Below are 23,230 nucleotides of genomic sequence, written 5' to 3'. Positions count from 1 at the left end.
GTGGCTCACAGTTGAAACAACAACAAAGTCACAAATAAGACAACACAAGACAACATGAGTGAAACCGGCAGAGACAGGTTGAGGCTCAGAAGTGGTGGAATTAGACTCAGAATAGAAAATAATCACGTGCAATATATTTAAAGAAACAAAATATACGCCAAGCAAAGGAACGATAAAGAACTGCCACGCAGGGGTGCCTAGCTGGCTCAGTGCGTAGAGCATGTGACGCTTGACCTCAGGGTTGGGAGTTCAAGACCCACATCGGGCACAGAGCTTACTTTAAAAATTAATTCATTGATCAATTACTTGAATCAATGAAAGCTCTGTAATTATCTCCTGGCTCCGACGATTATCACCTCACAGCCCATCTTCCCTCTACCCACAACACCCCAGCCACTGCTGCTACGGACAACATCGCTGCTCTAACGGCTACGCCTGTCCAAGTTCCCCATGTCTCCTGGCTAATTAACCACCTGTCGGATGTGTGTCAGCCCTTCCCACTCTAGCCTCATGGCTCTCAACCTCTTCTGTGCCTTCTATTTGTCTCTCTGGATTTTATTCTGGCTGAGTTTTTATCTGTCTTGTTCCGTAAGTTTGACTCACGAACCACGTGAGTATTTTACAGAGTTCTAAATGAGACCGGGCTCTTTGGACAAGTGGCTGAATCAGGGTCTGGAAGCATGCAAGGTAAACCTGGAATATTTCATCAAATAAAAGTATTTTCTCAAAAAAAGGGAAAAAGAAAGGAAGCTTTCAAAGACTACATGAGTCACACAAAAGGACCCAAGAGCCAAAACTAAGAGGCTCCCACTGGTCAAAATGGGCCAATTTGAGCATTAATCGGAGCAGCAGCTCCAATGGACTGAAGCAAATTACTCTACAACGTTCCACCGCACTATTGACAGCCACTGGTTACTGCCAGTTTGCAGCTACCATGGACAGTGCTGCTGTGAGTATACATCCATCCCGACACACACATGTGCCAGTTTTCCTAGGGTACGCCCTGAGTAGTGACATTTCAGGGTCATGAGATACATGTATCCTTGACTTGACCAGACAAAGCCAAACTATGTTCTGGTTGCTTCACTGGTGGCCTCTTAGAAGTCCACAGAGTCTGTGGCACAGGAGAATACCCACATACTCTAAGTATACTGGCCTCTCCCACCATGCCACCTGTTCATATAAATGCCATAAAGGAACCCATTGCTGGATTATGGTTGGCTCAGTTTTTAACAGCTTTGGAATTCTGGGGGGGAATGAATGCCAGGAATACCATTCTGTTAGATACAGAATATACGAATGTGTTGATTTTTCATGGTGCCAACATAAAGTAAAACAACTACTGCTTATTGGAAAAAACAAAAAACTATAAAATGTTCTTGCCTTTGGACAGGCCCTTCAATAGTTAAATTTGCAGAGGGGTGCCTGGGTGGCTCAGTCGGTTAAGCGACCGACTTCGGCTCAGGTCATGATCTCACGGTCCGTGAGTTCGAGCCCCGTGTCAGGCTCTGTGCTGACAGCTCAGAGCCTGGAGCCCGTTTCGGATTCTGTGTCTCCCTCTCTCTCTGCCCCTCCCCTGTTCACGCTCTGTCTCTGTCTCAAAAATAAATAAATGTTAAAAAAAAAAATTTTTTTTAATAAAAAAGAATAGTTAAATTTGCAGATATTATAATGATGATAAAAGTATCTGATAGGCTTAGTGCCTCTAGGTTACCACTACAGCATGCTGAGTTAAATCTAACTACCCTGCATAAGCAGAGATTGAGAGACCCGAGTTTCTTCTAGAGAAAGCAAGTATCAGTCTGTAGTAACAAATCTAAACAGAAGTTTATCAATCACAGTTTAGGAAAATTAACAAACAGCTACTAGAAAGAACAGCTGAAACAAAAAATCCTTACATGTGTCTTTAAATAGAATAACTTCCCCTTCCTTTATTCCTAAACCAACTAAAAGAGATTTGATTTACAGCAAAATAATAAACTTCCAGCTCGAGTAAAATGAGAAGTATATCAAAAACACTATGATGGCTTGACAAAATTATAGAGACCAATGGGTAGGCAGTGGGTGTGTCAGTGGATGGAGGGAAGAGGGAGGGAGAGAAAGAAAAGAACAGAGCAGACGTGCAAGACATTTACATTTAGTGAATCCACGGTGTTCTCTAAACTGTTATAGGAACTCATATAAAGTTTAAAATTTTTCACAAGAAAAACCTGAAAAGAAAAAAAAAAACTTTAAAAATGTACAATAAGGGGTGCCTGGGTGGCTCGGTCGGTTAACTGTCTGACTTTGGCTCAGGTCATGATCTCACAGTTTGTGAGTTCAATCCCCTCATCGGGCTCCGGGTTGCCAGCTCGGAGCCTGGAGCCTGCTTTGGATTCTGTGTCTCCCTCTCTCTCTGCCCCTTCCCTGCTCGCACTCTGTCTCTCTCTCTCTCTCTCTCAAAAATAAACATGAAAAAAAAATTTTTTTAAATGTACAATAAAATGTCGATGCTCTAAAAACTGTAAACGTTGGGGCACCTGGGTGTCTCGGTGAGTTAAGCTCCTGACTCTTGGTTTCGGCTCAGGTCACGATCTCACAGATTGTGAGATCGAGCCCCACGTGGGGCTCTGTGCGGACAGTGTGAAGCCAGCTTGGGAATTCTCTCCCTCCCTCTCTCTCTCTGCCCCTCCCCTGCTCCTGCTCTCTTTCTCTCTCAAAATAAATAAACTGAAAAACAAAGTTTTTTTTAATTGCAAAAGTTAACATTTTTACATTGCTGTTAATCTGGATCTTCCTACAATAATCACATATTATCTGTATAATAAAATGTTTTCAACAAACTCTTCTATTTTAAGCTAACAATATAAGATAGTTGGAGGCCCCTGCATATACTTACACATCCACAGGAATCCGGTCCCCCGTTGAACAGGGAACAAGCTATTCTTACAATCTCTGCCTCGATCTTTCGCAGTCCTGGGAAGATATCTGGATGCAATGGATTACTCCACGCAAAATTTCCGTAAGCCTGCAAAGAAATGCAAGCAGATATGAAGTATGATAAATACACCGCATGGGACAAAGAACCATGCACTACACAAAAGTTTCTAAGTATCAGGCACAACACTAGAAACCGGAAAAACGTAAGATAGTGTTCTCCAACATAAAGAAGATCAACATATAGTGGAGGAAACAGACATGCAATAAATTATTTTACAGCATGGTGAGAAAGAAGTGTAGATGTGGTTAAAAGCACATACTAAAACACCAAACAGGGGCGCCAGGGTGGCTCAGTCAGTTAAGCGGCCGACTTCGGCTCAGGTCATGATCTCACGATCCGTGAGTTCGAGCCCCACGTCGGGCTCTGTGCTGACAGCTCAGAGCCTGGAGCCTGTTTCAGATTCTGTGTCTCTCTCTCTCTGCCCCTGCCCTATTCACGCTCTGTCTCTCTCTGTCTCAAAAATAAATAAACGTTAAAAAAAAAATTAATTAAAAAAAATAAATAAAAAATTAAATAAAACACCAAACAGACCCATTTTGCAATCTTAGCTTTGCCTGTTACCTCTAGTTGTGTAATCTTAGGTCAAATAACCTCTCTGAGGCTGTTTCCTCATATGCTCAAGGGGATAATTATGGTCCCTACCTGCTAGGGTTCTAGCGATGAGTAAATAACATAACACGCATGCAAAGCACTTAGTAGGGCATCCAGCACAAACCAGCTATTGTGGTCAGTGCAGTACCAGAAGCATGAAAGCGATGGAAGGGGCCCTAAGGAGGGAATAACAAACATCCCCAGGGGTCTGAGGTGTCTGTAGAGTGGAATCACTAGGAATGTGACAGATCAATAGGAATTCATCATTTAGAACAGGCGGAGTGAAGGGGAGGAAAACATGGTATGAGTGAGCTATGTGCCGCGAAGAGAAAAGGTGAAAGTGTAAGTTTACGTGGGAAAGTAACAAAGTGGTTAAAAATACAGGTAGGAAGCTGGCTCCTGACGGGGTTTACATCTTCTGCTACAAAAGCAGCTTGGGTTTTATCCTGTAGGTAGTGGGAAGCCACTGAAAGGTTTTTTTTTTTTTTCCTGGTTTTGTTTTTGTTTTGTTTCTTTTGGGGAGAGGGAGGAAGGGAGAGAAAGAGAGAGAGAGAGAGAAAATCCCAAGTAGGCTCCACACTCAGCGTGGAGCCCAAAGTAGGGCTTGGTCTCATGGTGGTGAGATCATGACCTGAGCCAAAACCAAGAGTCAGACACTTAATTGACTGAGCCGCGCAGGCACCTCGCCACTGAAAGATTTTTAAGCAGAGAATGAGATCAGAGCACTATGTCAAGACATAGCAGAGCAAAACCTGTAATATTTAGTAAGGTATGAGCAGTTTCATAGTTATTATAATCAAACACAAAGACCTTAGAGACTATAAGGCCCATGCCAATTTTACATGACAAAGTAGGGTTTGAGAAATAAACTTGATTAGAAAAGGAAGAAGCTATAGGCAACTCTAAAGTCAACAGAAAACAAGAATTATCTGAATTATGAGTGAGCCTACTGCTCATTCTCAGATCATCTGATTTGAGATGTGGGTAGTATAGGAAACGATGACCAAATTTCTGTTCCTCATCCCTTCTTAGCAAACAAAATATGTCTGGTCATTAATAACCTCAAATGATGGGGGACTACCTTCCCTAGTAATCTGCCTTCTACACAGGGCATGTATAAAGCCTAAAAACATAGGTCATATTGTACTTTTTTACAGACTGAAGAGATCTCTAACAGTACGATTCATATTCACCTATGTGTGGGTAAAGAGAGACTCTCTGAAGTTATTTTTAACAATACGCTTTCCTTAAGTAATTTTTTTAATGTTTATTTATTTTTCAGAGAGAGAGAGAGAGAGAGAGAGAGAGAGAGAGAGAAAGTGCACGAGCAGGGGAGGGGCAGAGAGGCAGACACAGAATCTGAAGCAGGCTCCAGGCTCTGAGCTGTCAGCACAGAGCCCCAACGCAAGGCTCAAACCCACAAACCATGAGATCATAACCCGAGTGGAAGTCGGATGCTTAGCCAACTGAGCCACCCAGGCGCCCCTACGTAATATTTTATTTTAATTACCCAGCTAAGGAGAAAAACTGACTGGCACTCACCTTCACGAGGAGTTCGGTGAGCTCTTCCTCCCCACTGTACACAGCTCCGGACGCCTTCCCTTCTTGCCAGAAGACATCTGTAGAGAAAGTTAAGACCAGTGAGTCAGTAAACAGGAACTTTTGGGAAGACACTTAGGTTCTTTTTTTTTTTTTTTTAATTTTTTTAAATATTTATTTATTTTTGAGAGAGAGAGACAGAGCACAAGCGGGATAGGGGAAGAGAGAGAGGGAGACACAGAATCTGAAGCAGCCTCCAGGCTCTGAACAAGAGGTCAGCACAGAGCCCGACATGGGGCTTGAACTCACAGACGGCTCATGACCTGAGCCGAAGTCCGATGCTCAACCGACTGAGACACCCAGGCGCCCCTACACTCAGGTTCTAATAAGGAAGAAAGAAGAAGTTAACCCCACTGGTACAAAAGAAACCCCAAAGTCTGAGTGGAAACTCAAAGGTGTTCTTATAAATCAAGAAAAAGCATTCCAATAAAGAGCTATCGCAGCAAAATAAAGATGAAAGATCTTCCGTTACCATCAACAACAGTGTGAAAAGATATTCACAGCACCCAGGTATAATACAGATAGTCGAGGGGCGCCTGGGTGGCTCGGTCGGTTGAGCATCTGACTATGGCCCAGGTCATGATATCAGTTTGTGGGTTCGAGTCCCGCATCCAGCTCTGTGCTGACAGCTCAGTGTGGAACCTGCTTCGAGTTCTGTGTCTCCCTTCTCTTTGCTCCTCCCCTCGTGCATGCTCTCTCTCAAAAATAAGCAAACATTAAAAAAATATATAGTGCAACGAAGACGCTGTCATCATCCCCAACTATCTTCTACAGGAGAAAAATTTTCCTTTACTTCTACTCATTTTCTGGTCTCTGTATGACTAACTTGACTTTTTTCTGCAAGAGGTTCCTTCTTCTCTCCCTTCCTACCCAGTCAAAGAAGTGTGAGGAGCGTTACGAGCAGAGTTGGCAGAAAGTATGAACTGGCAGTACACTCTCATCAGAGTTGGAGTCCGGGAACTGAATCCCTGACCAGACAAACCATGATGATGCATGTACCATCGGCCCCTGGTCTCAGTGTCCCCTCCTTCGCACGAGCCTGGAACCCACTCCGACAATTAGCCACATCCTTCTAGCAACACATGTAGTAGCACTCAGCATCAGGAACGCGGTCAACACTGGGATCAAGCTCAGAAGAAAGGTTCCTGACCAGAACGTGAGGCCTAACTTTCCACTTCCTGTCTGACGTGCTTCTCCAAAGGCAGTCTACCTTGTTATCAACAAATCTGCCGGCGTGGCAATCCCAGGTCCTTTCACTACAGGACGGCTGTGCCCTACTGAAAGTGCACAGTGAGAGGGCCATTACAGAGACGCACGGACTGAAAACTGTAGCCACGGGCTCTATCAAGCCAAGATCTTCAGCTCCAACAAGAGAGAAGACTGAGCAGTGAACGTCCTCACTCTCAGCTCATCTGCCAAACTCTGGCTTGCTGCCAGTGTGACTTTCCCTCTTCCTTAAAGGACACTGGACTGACTGTATCATGCATGTCTTCAGATTGGAGGCCACCAGCCTTTCGAAAATAGGATACATGGTTTCATTTCCTGTCATTTTACCTGTGCTACAGAATATGGCAATGGACAATGAGTTAAAAATGGAAAGGAAGGAAATATAGTGGCAGCAATCTGCCCTCATAATCATGGAAACTTTTAATACAAAGGTCTCAGAGTGCCGATCCCTGCTTTCCATCACCTATAAATCCTGGACTGCATCTAATTTTATACAATCTGATGTCAAAAACTCAACATGTCAAGTAGAAAATTTTAAGTGTGTTTGTTGAAATGCAATGTGGTATCCTGGACACTAGAGGAAAAGCTGGTGAAACAGGAACAGAATTTGCAGTTTAGTTAACTACTGTTTTAACCAGTGTTAACGTGGTTAGTTTAGGCGTTAACATCAGGAGAAGCAGGGTGAGGGGCGTATGGGAAATCTCTGTATGTATGACATTTGCAAGTTCTCTTTAAATCTAAAATGATGACAAACCAGAAAGCTTATTTTTTAAAATATTTGTAATATGATCTTAATCTGCAACAAACATGTATTTGTATCCATAAGTTAACATTTATTGAGTACTTACTATATGCCAGTTATTATACATTTACCTGTATCATCCTGTTTGATCTCTATGATTATTCAAGTAAGTTCTATTATCATGATCCCTACTGTAGAAAGACAGAGACTGAGACACAGGTCAAGTAACTCACCCAAGATCATATTTAAGTGGCCTAACCAGAGTGGGAATCCAGGCTGACTCCGTGGGCTACACTCTTAAACATTGAGCTACTCGGTATATTCATCCTTCCCTTATACACTCATGCATGTACCTGTATGTGTACGTGTGTTTGTGTTACACAAAAACACTGACACCTCTGACTTATATGTGGATCTCATCTGTGTTTATCTTGGATGATAGAATTAGAGTCACTTTTTATTTTCTTTTGTGCCTTTGTGCAGATTTCACAATTTCTATAATGAATCCGTATTTCATTTTCATTGTTTTTTTAAAAGACAAATGTACCTATTTTATTCAGGCTTACCAAAGGAAATGGGACTAAGTTCCACTGTCTCAGGAGACTGTTTTGCTTTATGGATGAAGGATGAATTTACATATAATTTTTTAAAAAAAGAAATTCAGGGGCACCTGGGTGGCTCAGTCAGTTGAGTGTCTGACTCCGGCTCAGGTCATGATCTCACGGTCCGTGAGTTCGAGCCCCGCATCGGGCTCTGCGCTGACAGCTCAGAGCCTGGAGCCTGCTTTGGATTCTGTGTCTCCCTCTCTCTCTGCCCCTCCCCCACTCATGCTCGCTCGCTCTCTCTCTCTCTCTCTCTCTCTCTCTGTCAAAAAAAAATAATAAACTTTAAAAAAAAAAAGAAAGAAAGAAATTCAGCCTCTGAGACGGGACGGGCTCTCACAAGCATCTAAGTTCCAAGGGTGAACTGTTCTTAACCTGTACAATCATGAAACGATGACCAGACCAGCCACGTTAAGGAAGTCAACAGCTTGCATTTGCCGAGAATCATACCCATAGAGCTGTATTCCTTGAGTTTCTCCAGAACCGCCGACGAGCTCAGACCTTGAACGGGCAGGGCTTTCACGTATTCTTTGTCCACTTTCAGGAATGACATATTCTTGCTAATATCATCCTTGGTCTTGTTCAAGTTATCTTGGATCTCCAAAGGTAAGAGAGAAAGTTAACACGGAGATGGAAGCATACAGTGTGGTGAGCAGAGACCAAGTCAGCCGCTCAAGGCCGGGCATGACATGAGCGTGCAAAACGGGGACGATGGCATCTTGTTCTTAACAAGATGTGGTGACACTCTGACTACCTGCTGTTTTCTGGAATGTCTCTTAGAAGACTAAACGTCGTCTTTCTGAAACTCAAAGATGCATCCAATTCCCCACACCTTTCCTCTGCCGTGCTCACCTCACCACTGCTTTACGTGGTGAGCGCGTAAACGTGAACGCTTCGCGTTTGCCAGGGTCAGCACCTCTCTGAGAGCAGTACTTGGACCTTATTCCTGTCCTGGCAACAGCTACAATGTGTGTGCTAAAGAAACAGAGGTAGAGTCACAAACAGCCACCAGAAAATAAGCCAAGCGGTAAGAGGGATCCTAGTACTCGAGGGGGTGATGAGCTCCTTGAACAGACAGACACACGCGGGGCACACCCAGAACCCGGGGGCCCTCCACAGCTTCTCACGTGCGTGCACAAGACATCCCTGGTAGAATGCCAGGGGGACTGCGCTCTACCTCCTCAGGTTGTCCACCGCCTGTCCTGTTTGGCCCTCAAGGGCTAGGAGGGGCTGGGGTCCTTTCTGCTACAGTTCATCAACTATGGCTATTTTCTCTTCATCCTCACCGCAACAGCCTGTGAACTACTTTGTTGAACTACTACTATGGGCCAGGGATACGCAGTGGACAAAATAAGGGAGGCAGTACAAGTGAAAATAACTCCTGTTCTCATGAGGCTTATCTTTAGCAGCAGAGACCGAAAATGAAGGTCAGGTAGTGAAAAGTGCTGGGGGAGTGCTGAGGGGTGGGGAGGAGAAATAGGGTTTAAAAAAACAAAACAAAACAGAGCAGGGGCCGCTATCTGTGCTAAGAGACTGTCGGGTGCTAGATCTGGAAAAAGGGCTACATGTCACAATTTGTGTGTGTGAGAAGGTTTCAGCAACACACTGGTGAAAGTGTCAGGCCCACAATCTGACTGCAAACATTTAGATTTTCCCATCTGTAGCCTCGGATGATTCCAACACAAGAGCACCTCCTTAGACATGGCCCCCAGTGAAACCACAGGGAAAGCCGCACCTCTGAAACACGACTGCGACCGCCTCGCGAGCAAGCGCCGGCAGACAGCAGAGGCCACGCTCTCGGGCACGTGATGGACGCAAGGCGTGTGATGGAAGCAAAAATATTTTTAAAGATATACATGAAGAATTATGCCGCATAAATGGAGAGCGTGCAACAGGAGCAAACTATGAAAGCTGGGCGTTGGGGGCGCTTGGGCGGCTCAGTCGGTTCCGTGTCTGACTCTTGATTTCAGCTCAGGTCATGATCTCACAGCTCGTGAGTTCGAGCCCTGAGTCGGGCTCTTGTGCTGACAGCGTGGAGCCTGCCTGGGATTCTGTCTCCCTCTCTCTCTGCCACTCCCCCACTTGTGTTTTCTCTCTCTAAATAAATAAATAAACATTAAAAAAAAAAAGCTGAGTTTCCACGCACAGACTATGCTGTTGTAATAAGAGAGACAAAAAATGATAATGAGTTATATTAGAAAGCACCCCCCCCACCAATTACTGCCTCAGAACCTCTATTACATTTTAATTTCTTCACAACATTTATTTCAAAATGAAATTCTTGGGGTGCCTAGCTGGCTCAGTTGGTTAAGCATCTGACTCTTGGTGTCGGCTCAGGTCGTAATGTCGAGGTTTCGTGAGCTCAAGTCCTGTGTTGGGCTCTGTGCTGACAGCATCAAGCCTGCCTGGGATCCTCTGTCTGTCTGTCTGTCTGTCTCTCTCTCTCTGCGCCTCCCCCACTTGCACTGTCTCTTTCAAAATAAATAAACTTTTTAAAAAAATGAAATTCTTATGTGTTTACCTATTTTCTGATTTTCCTACAAAAATATAAGCTCCACAGAGCAAGGACTTGGTCTTGTTCCCCTCTATATCCCCAGCATCCAGAGTAGTATCTGACAGAGCATGTGCTCACTAATTGTATGTTCAGTAAGTGAATTTACGGGAATGAATGACACAAGGATACACACGTCACTCAAAACAAAGAACTTTTGCCTCTGAGCCTCAAAATCTGGTTCTAAAAAACGAAAGGTGATTATATGGGTTTTAAGTGCCTTCCAATTGTTATTTTATGAATTTAATAATAGTGTCTGGAATTTATTTGTCTCAAAATCTGAAACTGAAGGAGAAATGTGTGAAGAAAAAGAGCAGAAAAATCCAGGGAGTGAGAAGGGAAAATGCTAGTATCCTTCGAGATCCAGTCCACCCTCTCCCTATCCCTTAACTCTAGCAAGACTCAAGGAGATTTCTGGGGCGCCTGGGTGGCGCAGTCAGTTAAGCGTCCGACTTCAGCCAGGTCACGATCTCACGGTCCGTGAGTTCGAGCCCCGCGTCAGGCTCTGGGCTGATGGCTCCGAGCCTGGAGCCTGCTTCCGATTCTGTGTCTCCCTCTCTCTCTGCCCCTCCCCCGTTCGTGCTCTGTCTCTCTCTGTCCCAAAAATAAATAAAAACGTTGAAAAAAAAAAAATTAAAAAAAAAAAAAAAAAGACTCAAGGAGATTTCCTTTTAGGGCTTACGGCGATTTGGAGTCAAATAAAAGCCCATCCACTCCCATTCCCCTTTTCTACCTCCAATAACTACTTCTACTTCCCCTATAGGAAATGCACCTGAAAATAAATACACAGTTATGGGAGAGTTAGCACAGGGGTCTGAATGAATTTTGGTCAAACGTTAAAGATGCCTGACATCTTTTCTGGTTTGGTCAGGAGAGGGGAAAAGGGAAAGGGAACTGAGAGCCAAAAGTGAAAGGAAGCTTGAAGGAAAGCTGAGGGGCAGGCAGGACCCTGGGAGAGATGACGACATTAGGGACTCATGTGCCTTCTTCCGAGCATGCCCAGGGCCTGCACTGTTATCTTCTTCTGTGATAAGGAGCCTGAGGGAAGGGTACAGAGGTGACAGTCTTTATCCTCAGCGTGGGTGAGGGGAGAGAGGACACAGTGAAGGGAACATACTATATCGCAGACAGGTACAAAGAGCAAGAGAACAGTGCTAACTTTCTAACCCTGTCAGCAAATTACAGCCCAAATCTGACCCCGGCCTGTTTCGTCAAGATAGTTTCACTGGAACACAGCCAAGCTCATCCCTTTACCCATCACCGTGTGCTGCTTTCCCGCTGCAGGGGCGGACTTGAAGAGTTCGGAAAGACACGGGATGGCCTGCGAAGTCTAGACCTCTCCTATCTATCTAGTCCTTTACGGAGAAAGTCCGCCAACCCTGGTCTAAACCAAGTAAGCACCCAACCCCAGATACATACCTAAAGTCAGCACGGCCAGATATTGCTCTAAAGCCACTTCTGCCAGGTTTTCTAATTTCAAGTTCTTCCTTAACAGACATGGCCTTTCTCCTTTGGTCAAATATGCTCGAGAAAGGGTTAAGTCGGATTTCTGAACCTTGGCACTTCTGACATTTGGAGCAGATAATTTTCTGTGGGGGACCGTAGGATATTTAGCAGCACCCCCGGCCACTATCCACTACATGCCAATAGCACTCCCCTCCAGCTGTGATAACCAGAAAGGTCTTCAAACATTGTCAGATGTTCCTTGGAGGTGGGGAACGAAATCACCCTCACCCTTGGGAATTCACACTAGGTTCGGTAAATAGAAGAAAGAGGAAATGATTACGGGGGTGGCGGTAGGGGAGAAGATCTGTACAGATTCCACTTACCTTGCGACCAATAATAGGCATCTTCCTGATGAGCTTAAAACATCTCTTTTTAAACCTTGACCATAAACCTAAAAGATACAATTGGCTCCGTTACCCACCTAAGTTTGCATGGATACGACCCGCTAGCCATAATATATGAACTGTTCCGCGTGCCTTCTGCGATCTCACCTGCCTTCCGATTGTAAACGTAGTTTCTTTCCTTTGTAAAAAAAAAAAAAAGCTCTGACATTTAAATTTTCAAATAAGTAATGCATTTACATGGTTCAAAAAGTTATTTAAATTAACACACACACACAGAGTTAAAAGTTTCCCTCTTATCGGTTCCCTAGACTTTCATCCTACCCTCAGGGAAACACTATTACTATTCATTTCTACAATACCTACCTAGAGTTTTTTTCTTTTTTTTCTTTCTTTATGCTTCTACAAGCAATAATAAAAATAAAATCTTATTTGCCTCATCTTTTAAACAGAAGGTAGCACACTCTAGTAACTGTATTAGACCTTGTTTTTCTACTTAGGAATATTCTCTTAAAGCTCAGAGCTTCCTCGCTCATTTTTGTAGCTCTAAAATATTCCACCATATGGATGCACCATAACTGATTCAACCTGCTCCTTCATAGTGGACAGTTAGGTTATTTCTGGTGTTTCCTATTACCAACAACAGTGAAACAAGAACTTTGCAACAGGTACTGCGCACGTCAGCGCGTGCCTAGAGCATAAATTCCCAGAAGCAGAATGGTGGGTCGAATAACATCATTTCAGAGCTGGTGACCTTCCCGAGGTTTCAGATGCCCAAAAGCTCTCTTCCCTTCCCCAAAACAAATGACCAAGCCACGCTTTTTCTTCAGGATCTATGCTCCAGTCTCTCATTCAACATACACCCTGACAGCATTTCAACATCTTTTGGACCTAAAAAGGGCTTCAGTATCACGGACACCAATCGGACTCCCTGTCAGGCAGAGTACAGGACAAATAGGGAATTCTGATAATAATTGTAAGTGCATGGCATCTAAACAGACCATCATAACTTTTAATGAATTCAGATTCAATACAGAAAGCATTACTTACCATCCAAAGGCAACTAAGGATCAAGCATTAATAACTTGCTCAAGGCCACAGATCACATCAGTGATGGAGCACGGACTTCAACTGAAGCAAGGGGCACGTGGGTGGCTTAGTCGATTAAGTGTCCAACTTTGGCTCAGGTCATGATCTCACGTTTCGTGAGTTCGAGCCCCACATCGGGCTCTGTGCTGACAGCTCAGAGCCTGGAGCCTGCTTCAGATTCTGGGTCTCCCTCTCTCTCTGCCCGTCCCCTGCTCACACTCTGCCTCTGTCTCTCTCTCAAAAATAAACATTAAAAAATAAATAAATACACCGAAGCCTCAATTTTCCTAGCCCTAGACACCCAGGACTCTATGCACAGCAGGAATTCTCAGTTATCCCAAATGAGTCTATAAGGAACCTAGACCTAGCTTCTGTGCAGGCAGGAAATGAATATGAACTTCTCCTACATTTCTAGATGTGGGCATTCCAACTTCCCCGGCCAGTGGAACTCTCTCCGACAAGCATAGACTACATCTGTGCCTTCTGTTAGCACTGATGACAGGACACCTTGCATCTTTACTAGTTGTTTTGCTTGGGTTGCAGGCCTGTCTTTCCACCTTGCCCTCTGTGGCCCAGCACTGGAGCCAATACTCTGTCAATGCCTGGAGCAAAGCAGGTAACTGAGTCTGAGACTGAATAAGAAGACAAAGGGATTGAAATCACTTGTTTGTAGTTGCTATTTTGTTTACACTTTGGAAGACAGTAAAACCTTGGATTGCAAGTAATTTGTTCTGCGCGTGTTCCACAAACGAGCAAACATTTCTAATCAATTTTAACTTGATAAACAAGCGATGTCTTGCAATACGAGCAGTACATGACGCCCAATGTCACATGATCACAACTGAACCAATGGTTCTTTCCTCTCTCTTTCTCTCTCTGCAGGATTGTGGGTAATCATCTCCCATGCTCGGATGCACGGTCTCAGGCCGCAGTGTTTGGCAGAAATCGGTGATTTTTCAGACCATTCAAAGGTGCCCACAACTGGCACTAGTGTATTTTTTGTCATTTCAAAGCACCTATGGACGGCCCTTTGCTTTTCCCTCCAAGAGTGAGCTGAGGAATGCTCTGCTTTATTCTAGGTCATTGGATAGGTTCCTTGTTAAAATTGCACAAAAAGAAAGATTCCATTGAGTCAACAGATAGCAGTGATTCTGTTAGTGATAGTGAAAGCTGTCCTACACAATAACCCTCCTCTCTCTTGTCTCCCGCACACCAGTCACGAAGGTTTTCTAACGTGCAGGCTGCTTATTTTTCTATTTTGTATTATATTACAGTACTATACTCATTTTTATATGAATGTTTTTGGATTGTGGAACGAATCATCTGAGCTTCCATTATTTCTTATGGGGAAATTCACTTCGATATACAAGTGCTTTGGATTACAAGCATGCTTCTGGAACAAATTATGCTCGCACACCAAGGTTTTACTGTACTTCCTTCCACTCTTAAGTTCTACACACTGAAGTACACAGCTGTGATCCTAGAGCATGTACAACGCCGTGCCCTCTTCTCGATTACAGAATTTTCTACGTGAAGAACGCTTCCTAAACATAGTTTTAAATACTACCATAACAGTCCATCGAATGCATGTAATTTAGCGTTGGACGTTTAAGCTGCTTGTTATTTGATATTCCTAACTGTATTAAAGCTGTAAAAATTCAGAACAATTCCCTTATTTAACAGATGAAATAAATAACTAATGGGACAGAAAGAGGTCTAAAACTCAGCAAAAAGGAGTCCCTTGAGAAGTACAGCAATGTGGCTGGGTCGGGGAGGACAGACTCAACTCTGCGTGCGATTTAACAGTACAGGTAGAAAGAACAGAAATGTAAGATCGGAGATGCAGAAATTAGAAATGAAAAGATCATGTGGTCATGACCCGAAAAGATAATCTCAAAAGTAAAAGTCCCCAGAGGTACCATAAAGAAAAGTAATTATAGTGTCTTAAGGTAATAAAATAGTAAGTGCCAATGCAAGGACAACAACGTATAGCTCCTTGCAGCTTACAGATTCCTTTCAAATTATGCCTCTCGATACTCATATTACCCTATGACTAAGTAAGGCGGGTAGTACTTCTGCTCATTTTACTGTGAGGAAACAGGCTGAGAGAGCTTATGGGTGTTAGTTAAGGTGCCAAGGCTAGAAACTGGGAGTGTTATGACCTCCTCCCACCACATAACTCTGATTCCTATTCATGAACTATGGACAACCCCACAGTTAAATCAACATCAAGTTATAGCGATATGAGCTGATAATCACAGAGCAGAATTAGGGAAGAGATAACACCGTAGAGGGCTGCTGACCCCTGGCCACACTCCCACCCCCATCTTCCTACAGCCTCTTGTTCTTATCTGTAGCAGCATCCATCCTGTGTTGCAGAATTATCCTCTCCTCTCAGAAGTGTATTCAGAGTTTGAAGATCAGCAGAATTTATCACTAGTCCAGACTTTAGACTCCTCTGGGGCAATATGCTAAAAATAACTCGACTGTTCAGTGGTAAGCACAATTCCCCTATGTGAGCAAGGTACTGAAAACACGGCAATTTTATCAAGACTATCTCCAACCTCTAGAGAGAAGACATTTTGATCTGTGTCTAAAATTCAAGTTATAAGTTACAAAATAAAAAGTGCTGTGTATGAAACTATATGAAATTGTTGACATTCAAAACTTTTGACCTACAAAAGATATTTTGTACGGTTCAACTGGATTTAAATGTAGAAAAAGACATATGTAAATAGTGGTTAGCTCTAGGTAGCAAGATTTTCATTTTGTTCTCATGGCTTATCGGTATTGCCTACTTTTTTGCAGTGGACATGTACTACTTTCGTAATAAGAAAAACATGTTATTAAAAACGACTCATGGGGTGCCTGAGTGGCTCAGTCGGGTAAGTGTCTGACTTCAGCTCAGGTCACAATCTCATGGTCCGTGAGCTCGAGCCCCACGTCGGGCTCTGTGCTGACAGCTCAGAGCCTGGAGCCTGCTTCCATTGTGTCTCCCTCTCTCTCTGCCCCTCCCCCACTCATGCTCGCTCCCTCTCTCTCTCTCTGTCAAAAATAAACATTAAAAAAAATTCAAATAAATAAATAAACATTAAAAAATATATAAATAAAGTTAAAAAAAATGACTTCAGGGGTACCTGGGTATCTTGGTCAGTGGAGCATGTGACTCTTGATCTCAGGGTCGTGAGTTCAAGCCCCACATTGGGCATGGAGCCTACTTAAATTTTTTTAAAAATAAATAATGTGGAGTTGGGCTTACAAAGATTTACATGGCACATACCACAAACACGCCGCTACTAGTAGTTTTCTCACAGAGTGCACAGAAGCCAGCATATTCTGTTTGCGACATTAAAGGCAGGTAAGTACCAGGACCTAAGACGGCCATGCTTCTACCACCAGGTAAGCAAAATGCAAGCAGGCACCGTGGCCAGCAGAAGTAAAGCTGGGAGTCAATGCCTGAAGCTCATACTCATCAGAGCAAAGAAATATAAATCTCAAAGAAATATAAATCTCAAGACTTCTAACCTTATGTTGCTTTATACAAATGCACCACCTTAAAAGGAGAAGTACTTAGAGTGGCGGCTGGCACGAGCTGGGGGGAAATATGCTAATGGGGGCTTATCATTTAATGGGGCCAGGGTTTCAGTTCAGGGTACTGAGAAAGTTTTGGAGACGGATGGTAGGAGCGGTTGCACCACAAACTGAATGTACTTGAAAATGCACAGAATAGTAAATTTTACGTTACATACATTTTAATCACAATAAAAAAGAAAGAAAGGGAAGTGTATTTATTGCTACTCCTTAGAGTCCTCTGCAACAGACTGCTTCACCTGGAAAGACAAGATGGTGGGCACCACTGAACAGAATGCTTCCCTGGACAGGCTAAGCCTGAGCAGAAAGACACAGGGCCTTGTGTCTCTGTGTGTCCCCTTCCAAACCATGGAGCAGATGTGGCAGAAGGGTTAGCCAGTCCCATACATCAGAGTTTAAGGGAAAATCTTACAAGGACCAGGAGCCGAAACTGAGGGCAGGGTTTTTAAAGCTGGAGTGAACTACGATTGAGACAGGGCATCAACTCTCGCTTCCACTTTAAGTGCAATGTTTACTACGCCATAACCCTTCACTGTTACTAGAACAGCTCAGTGGCTCTCTGCAGGGCAAGCGGGTAAAACAGAATGTGGCTTCTACATTAACTCTCCTGGGGAAAGAAGAGGAAAGCAGAAACAGTACAGTGAAGGAGCCCCTTGAAACAGATGTTATCAGGGAAGCAAAGGGTCCTGGAAATTTTAAACAAGTGAGAAATGACAAGCAGTCCTCTTCAATGTTACTGGGTTTTTTAATCCCATTAATTCAGGCACCCGCTGCTACGGGTGGGGACGGGGTGCAGAGGAGTGTTACAGAAACACCCACCACTCCTACTTCACTCACCAAGCACAACCTGCAGGAGGAAACAATCCACAAGGAGGGAACGCGCAACCAGGTTTGGCAGGGGAGGAAGGGTGGGTGCGACCCTAGGAAGGATGGCAGATCTGCAAACACATCACTTCTCACCTTTCCTGCACTCCCAGAGAAGGGACCTCCTCTTCACTATGTCCCTTAGGCTCCCTGAGTCACTACCCAGGAAGCTCAAAGTGTGCTGTCTGTCCCCTGACATCAGAAGTTCAACTCCAAGAGGACAGGGACCCTGTATAACCTGCGTCGCTATCCCCGGACTCTAGCACGGTGCCTGGCACACAGCAGACATTCAAATGGTCACTGCAACAGTGCTGTCCCAATTTCACACAATCTGTAGTGAAAGGATGGCCTAAAATGAAAGTAATAAATTCCTGCTTGGGGAACTCTGGGCAATACAATTATGTTCCAGGCAAGAAACTAAACATGAGAAAGGCTTAAGCCATACTTTGAGATACCTGTGGATCCTTACAACAACTAATTTCTCAGGACTTTTTATGTAAGCTGCAGATCCAGAAAAATCAACAAAACTAGTAATAGTTACAGTCGAGTAGCTATTATAACTTTATGTAGACAACCTTATTATAATTTTACAGTCAGAAGACAATGCCCCACTTCCTATCTAAACGGATTTTAAAAATCAGAACCTGGGGCGCCTGGGTGGCGCAGTCGGTTAAGCGTCCGACTTCAGCCAGGTCACGATCTCGCGGTCCGTGAGTTCGAGCCCCGCGTCAGGCTCTGGGCTGATGGCTCAGAGCCTGGAGCCTGTTTCCGATTCTGTGTCTCCCTCTCTCTCTGCCCCTCCCCCGTTCATGCTCTGTCTCTCTCTGTCCCAAAATAAATAAAAAACGTTGAGAAAAAAAAAATTTTTTAAAAAATAAAAATCAGAACCAAACCAAAGGCAAGAAATTAGTCCAATCCATCAGCCATGAGTTCTAAAGCTGGTGAAACTCCACTCGACCTTTCCAGACGGGAGGGGGCGGTATACTTACTCTCTGGCTGGAAGACGAAGCCATATACCCAGACTATCAGCAGGGTGCTCACGACACTGCAGGCAATCAGCTGCCAGGGCTCATACTTAGTACAATGTCCATTTACATAGTTCTTGGCCTTTGTGGAATATACTTCCAAGATCTCAAGGTAGGGCTCAAAAGCCTTCTAGAAATACAAGGGAAAAAAAAAGGAACATTACATTCAGAGAGAGAAGGGACTTCTGTTCTGCGGCCCTCCTTTTTCAAGGGCAAAGCCGTTCGTGACCTGGCCCCACCCCGGCAATACTCTTATCATGCTCTACAGTCCTCAAAGCTCTGCTTCCGAGTCAGGTGGACTTTGACAAGGGTTTTGATCTTCTGCCTTGTCTATAAAATAAATGGTTCAGCTGCATCATTTCAGCTCTAAAGCTTCACTCTGACTGCAGTGCTCATTGTCCCACTCTTGACTCAAACGAATCCGCTGGATACGAAGGGCTCTCTCTTCCTCTCTACTTTATTGGAATCTCTCCCATCTGCTAACGCAGGGGGTGGGCAGACCGTTCTGTAAAAGGCCAGAGAGGAAACAGTTCGGGCGTCACAGGTCAGCCAGTCTCTGTTACAACTACTCCATTCTGCCGTTGGTGGCACAGACACCACCACGGAGGGCGGGAAATGAGTGACCACGGCTGTTCCAGCAAGAGTTCGTTACAGATGCTAAAACTGGAATTGCATATCCTTTCACAGATCACAAAGTATTCTTTTTGTAAAAACAATTTTTAAAATGTAAGATGCCATTCTTAGCTCACGGACTGTACCAAAACAGGCGGCAGGCCCGATTTGGCCCACAGGCCACAGTCTGCCAATCTCTGCTCTCAAGCCCAACTTGATTGCAAAAGTCTCTTTTCATAACTTTTTAAAAAAAATTTTTAAAGGTTTAGTTACTTCGAGAAAGAGATAGAGAAGGGGGGGGTGGGGAGGGAGAATCTCAAGCAGGCTCTGTGCTATCAGCATGGAGCCCAACGTGGGACTCCATCCGACAAACCATGAGATCGTGACCTGAGCTGAAATGAAGAGTCAGACATTTAACTGACAGAGCCACCCAGGTGCCCCTTGACTACGAAACTCTTAAATTCTTATCATTATGTGTATCCCTCACAATATCTGGCACAAGCAAGAATAAAGTCCTCTCATCTGGACTCCTGAAAATTTCATGACCCGCTCATGAAAATTCATCTCTCCCATTAAATTCTCCTCAGGTAGTCACTTGCGACTCCACACAGAGCTTATCACAATGTGCCCTGCAGTCAGTCTACTCATCTGTTTTTTATCTCCCTGACTACGTGGTTGGGTCCTTGAAGGCTGATCAGATCTTAATCATATTTATAAGCCCCCACAGTGCCCTGTACAAAACAAGTTCATCTGATAGTTTGTTATTCATTCACTTATTCAACATTTGCAAAGGATCATCAGTATTTAAGGCATTAAGCTGGGGAAGCATTATGGTAACCATCACAAGGTCTTGCCCTCACTAAGCTTACAATCTAATGGGAAAGAGGTGTGTGTGCGTGTGTGTGTGTGTGTGCATATATATGTACACACATGCAAACATACACAGGCTGACAAATGTTCATTCAAATCATTCAAACTCATTAGGATCAATACTACAGAAAGGATGTAAGTAAAGTGCTAAGAGAGACCACTAAGGAAGGCCTATCGAACTCACCTAAGAGGAGGTGGGGAAAATGTGGTTCAAAGGGTTTAAAAGATCTATCAAAGAAAATTCTCTTGGCAAAGTTAAAAGGAAAAAAAAAAAAAAAGAAGTCATACCAGGAAGAGAGAGCGACAGCTGCAAAAGCATTAAAAAAAAAAAGTCTAGGGATGGCAAAAAACAGTCAGCATGGTCTAAGAGCAGAGAGGAGGACAGGGACCCATCTGTCTCAGCACGTCTAGGTCCGCAACACAGAGCAGAGTGCCGAGCACACAGGCCACACCAGACAGCACTTGGATAGTGGCTGACCGGGACCAAGTGCATGAGTGAACATGTCAGTTGGAGAACAGAGACTGGGAGAAGTACACTAGGTCCAGATTAGAAAGATTAGAAATGGTCTTAAAAACAAAAGACAAACAAACCAAAAAAACCATGTACAGTGGGTATATAAATTGACAGGCAGTTTTTGTAAAGTGATTTGTCACTGCCTATTAACATTTTAAACATACTTACTTTGACCCAGATACTCCCCTTTTTGATATCTACATATCAAAGAGACAGGTTCAAGGACATTCACTTCAGTATTCTTTATAACAATGAAATTTAATATCCCAAATGTCCATTCATGGAGGAATGTTTAAATAATCTATAATACACACACTTTATGTATTCATACTATGCAGTATTTAAAAAAAAGATCTGAATAAACCACATTAACAATTTTCCAGAACATAATGCTGAGTGTAAAAAAAAGGCAAATTGCAGAACAGCAGCAAACAAAAGGCATGGGTTGATAATCAGGAGAGCAATTTTTTTTTTTTTTTTTTTTTAAACAACCTGATGGGAGACGAGGAGAAGGAAGCCAGAGGTCAGAGACACAAATTTTCGTTAAGAGGAGCTGAAGCAGTCTAGGGGAGAAATAAACTGGGTTTGCAGTCATGACATTGGGGCTAAAAAGCAGCACAGATTTAAAAATGCTTTTTGGAGGTAGTAACAAACAGGGTTTTCTAATTTCACAGATACAGGAAGTAAGTAGGGCATATAGAAGTAAGGAGTGGGAAGAATATAGGTAATTCCAATTTTTCAAGTTCATGTTTGAGAGACTGGGCAAGTGGTGTCACCATTAAACCATGGTAGACTAGAAGAGAAAGGGAAGCTGAAGAAGGTAAAGGAGATTTTGAGATAAAGATAATGATACTAGTTTGAGTTATGCGCCTGTTAGAGATCTACATGCAATGTTCTAGTAGGAGTGTGAAAGCTTAGGAGGAGGACAGGTGCTCGACAAATGTTTACTGAAAACACTTCTATCCTTGGCAATTAGATTCCGGTATAAGGTCATTAACATCAGGCAAGTGCTGGCTTCCCTAGAGGGCTATCCATGGAAACACAGCTTATCTGCAACTCCTTCATAGCTCCTGGCCATTCCCCAGAGCCCGCCGTTGCTATCAACAACCTCAATCCTGCACAGCAGTGACAGTGCTGGTCAGGACCTGAGGAAGACCGGAGGACTCTACCATCATCAAAGATGTATTGTGATTTCCATCATCATAAAGAATCTTCTGCTGTTAAGGCTATGATCTAACCAGATGGCTAAATAGTTATATGGGACACCTGACTGGCTTATGCGGAAGTGCCTGCAACTGTTTTAGGGTCAGGAGTTCAAGCCCCACATTGGGCATGGGTCCTACTCAAAAAATCATAAATAAATAGAGTGATAGATAGATAGTGTGTATGAATGGGATGATGGAAGAAATAATCATGCAGATCAGCTTTTCCTCTGGTGGTACTAGTTCCTAATTAACCCAGAAAATCGAGGTTACCCATGTCAAAAGATGCCCGTAGATATTCTCAGCTTTTCTTAGCACTGAACAAAGAGTAATATAATTAGCATTAGGGAGAGAGCAAAGAATCAGCAAATGCAAACTATGTCAATTTTTAAAAAGCCTATTAAGATATGAAGGCATTCCTCGCTAATATTTATAAAATTACTTCCAGCAAGAATATATGTTCTTGCCAACTGCTATAAGAAGATAATGGGAGTCCTTAGATTCCAAGTCCTTAACCACATCTCCTTAAGGAGAGAGATATTTCTATATTCTCCTACTCCAAAGACAGAATGATACTGTATTTGGATAGGTCCTAGTGAGCTTTTTGAGTAGGCAACTAGTTGGTCACGGAAATTACATCTCCTGGCCTCGGTCCCAGGTCCTTCTAGGTTACTACAAACAACCTAGGCTCAGTCCCCAACGAATAAGCACCTCACAGCACTAATGGCTCACTGCTTTATAGGGCTCTGTGGGCTAAGGTGTGCTAACTCCTTGGAAAAAAGGATGAGGCAGTCCCTTGGGGCCTTGCAAACAGCACAAACCCCAGGCTGGATCCTGATGCAATACTCCAGCCCTAGGGAAGAATACAATCTAAATGCTGAAGGGAACTTTAGAGATAAAGCCTACAATTGCACTTTATAAAACAGAAGCCCCCAAGTGAAACAGCATGCCCAGGCCCATCCAGACAGGCTTGTCAGAACCCAAGCCTCCTGACTCAGTGTTCAGTATTCCTTCAATTCCTCATTCTAAGTGTTCACGGACAGAGGATCTCTTAACACATTACCCTCCAGTGCTATCCCTAGGGTTTCCTTCTCCTAATTTATGTTCTTGGCAGAATCTACCTTGGATGTACTGCACAGATCATAACAAACTAAAATTGTATGCATGGGTCATGACTACAGGTAAACAGGTCTACATAGAAACAGCACAGAAACTTAATATAGTTATAATTACTATTTCCCACCGTGTCTTTTTGCTTACAGAAGTACATTTTTTGTCTATATACACCTGCATATATATTAATGATTACAATACTCAAGCTTTT

The 23,230-nt window shown here is 43.5% G+C and overlaps 1 protein-coding gene across 4 annotated transcripts in view; it reads right to left on the bottom strand.

The window, feature by feature from the left end:
• The window catches only part of SGPL1 (sphingosine-1-phosphate lyase 1), a 59,742-nt gene that overhangs the window by 15,063 nt on the left and 21,449 nt on the right, over nt 1–23,230 (bottom strand). For all 4 annotated transcript variants that reach the window (XM_040485277.1, XM_040485278.1, XM_040485280.1 and 1 more), the window contains exons 3-7: nt 18,673–18,838; nt 12,122–12,189; nt 8,192–8,339; nt 5,114–5,190; nt 2,879–3,007 (exon numbers count right to left, since the gene is read on the bottom strand). In XM_040485277.1, coding sequence (XP_040341211.1) covers nt 2,879–3,007; nt 5,114–5,190; nt 8,192–8,339; nt 12,122–12,189; nt 18,673–18,838 — 588 coding nt within the window. The remainder of the gene's footprint in view (nt 1–2,878; nt 3,008–5,113; nt 5,191–8,191; nt 8,340–12,121; nt 12,190–18,672; nt 18,839–23,230) is intronic.

The sequence above is a fragment of the Herpailurus yagouaroundi genome, unplaced genomic scaffold (assembly GCF_014898765.1).
Source record: "Herpailurus yagouaroundi ecotype Mexico unplaced genomic scaffold, PumYag 163, whole genome shotgun sequence".
Lineage (NCBI taxonomy): Eukaryota > Metazoa > Chordata > Mammalia > Carnivora > Felidae > Herpailurus > Herpailurus yagouaroundi.
The sequence above is the reverse complement of the archived record's forward strand: the minus strand, read 5'-3'. Positions and strand labels throughout refer to the sequence as shown.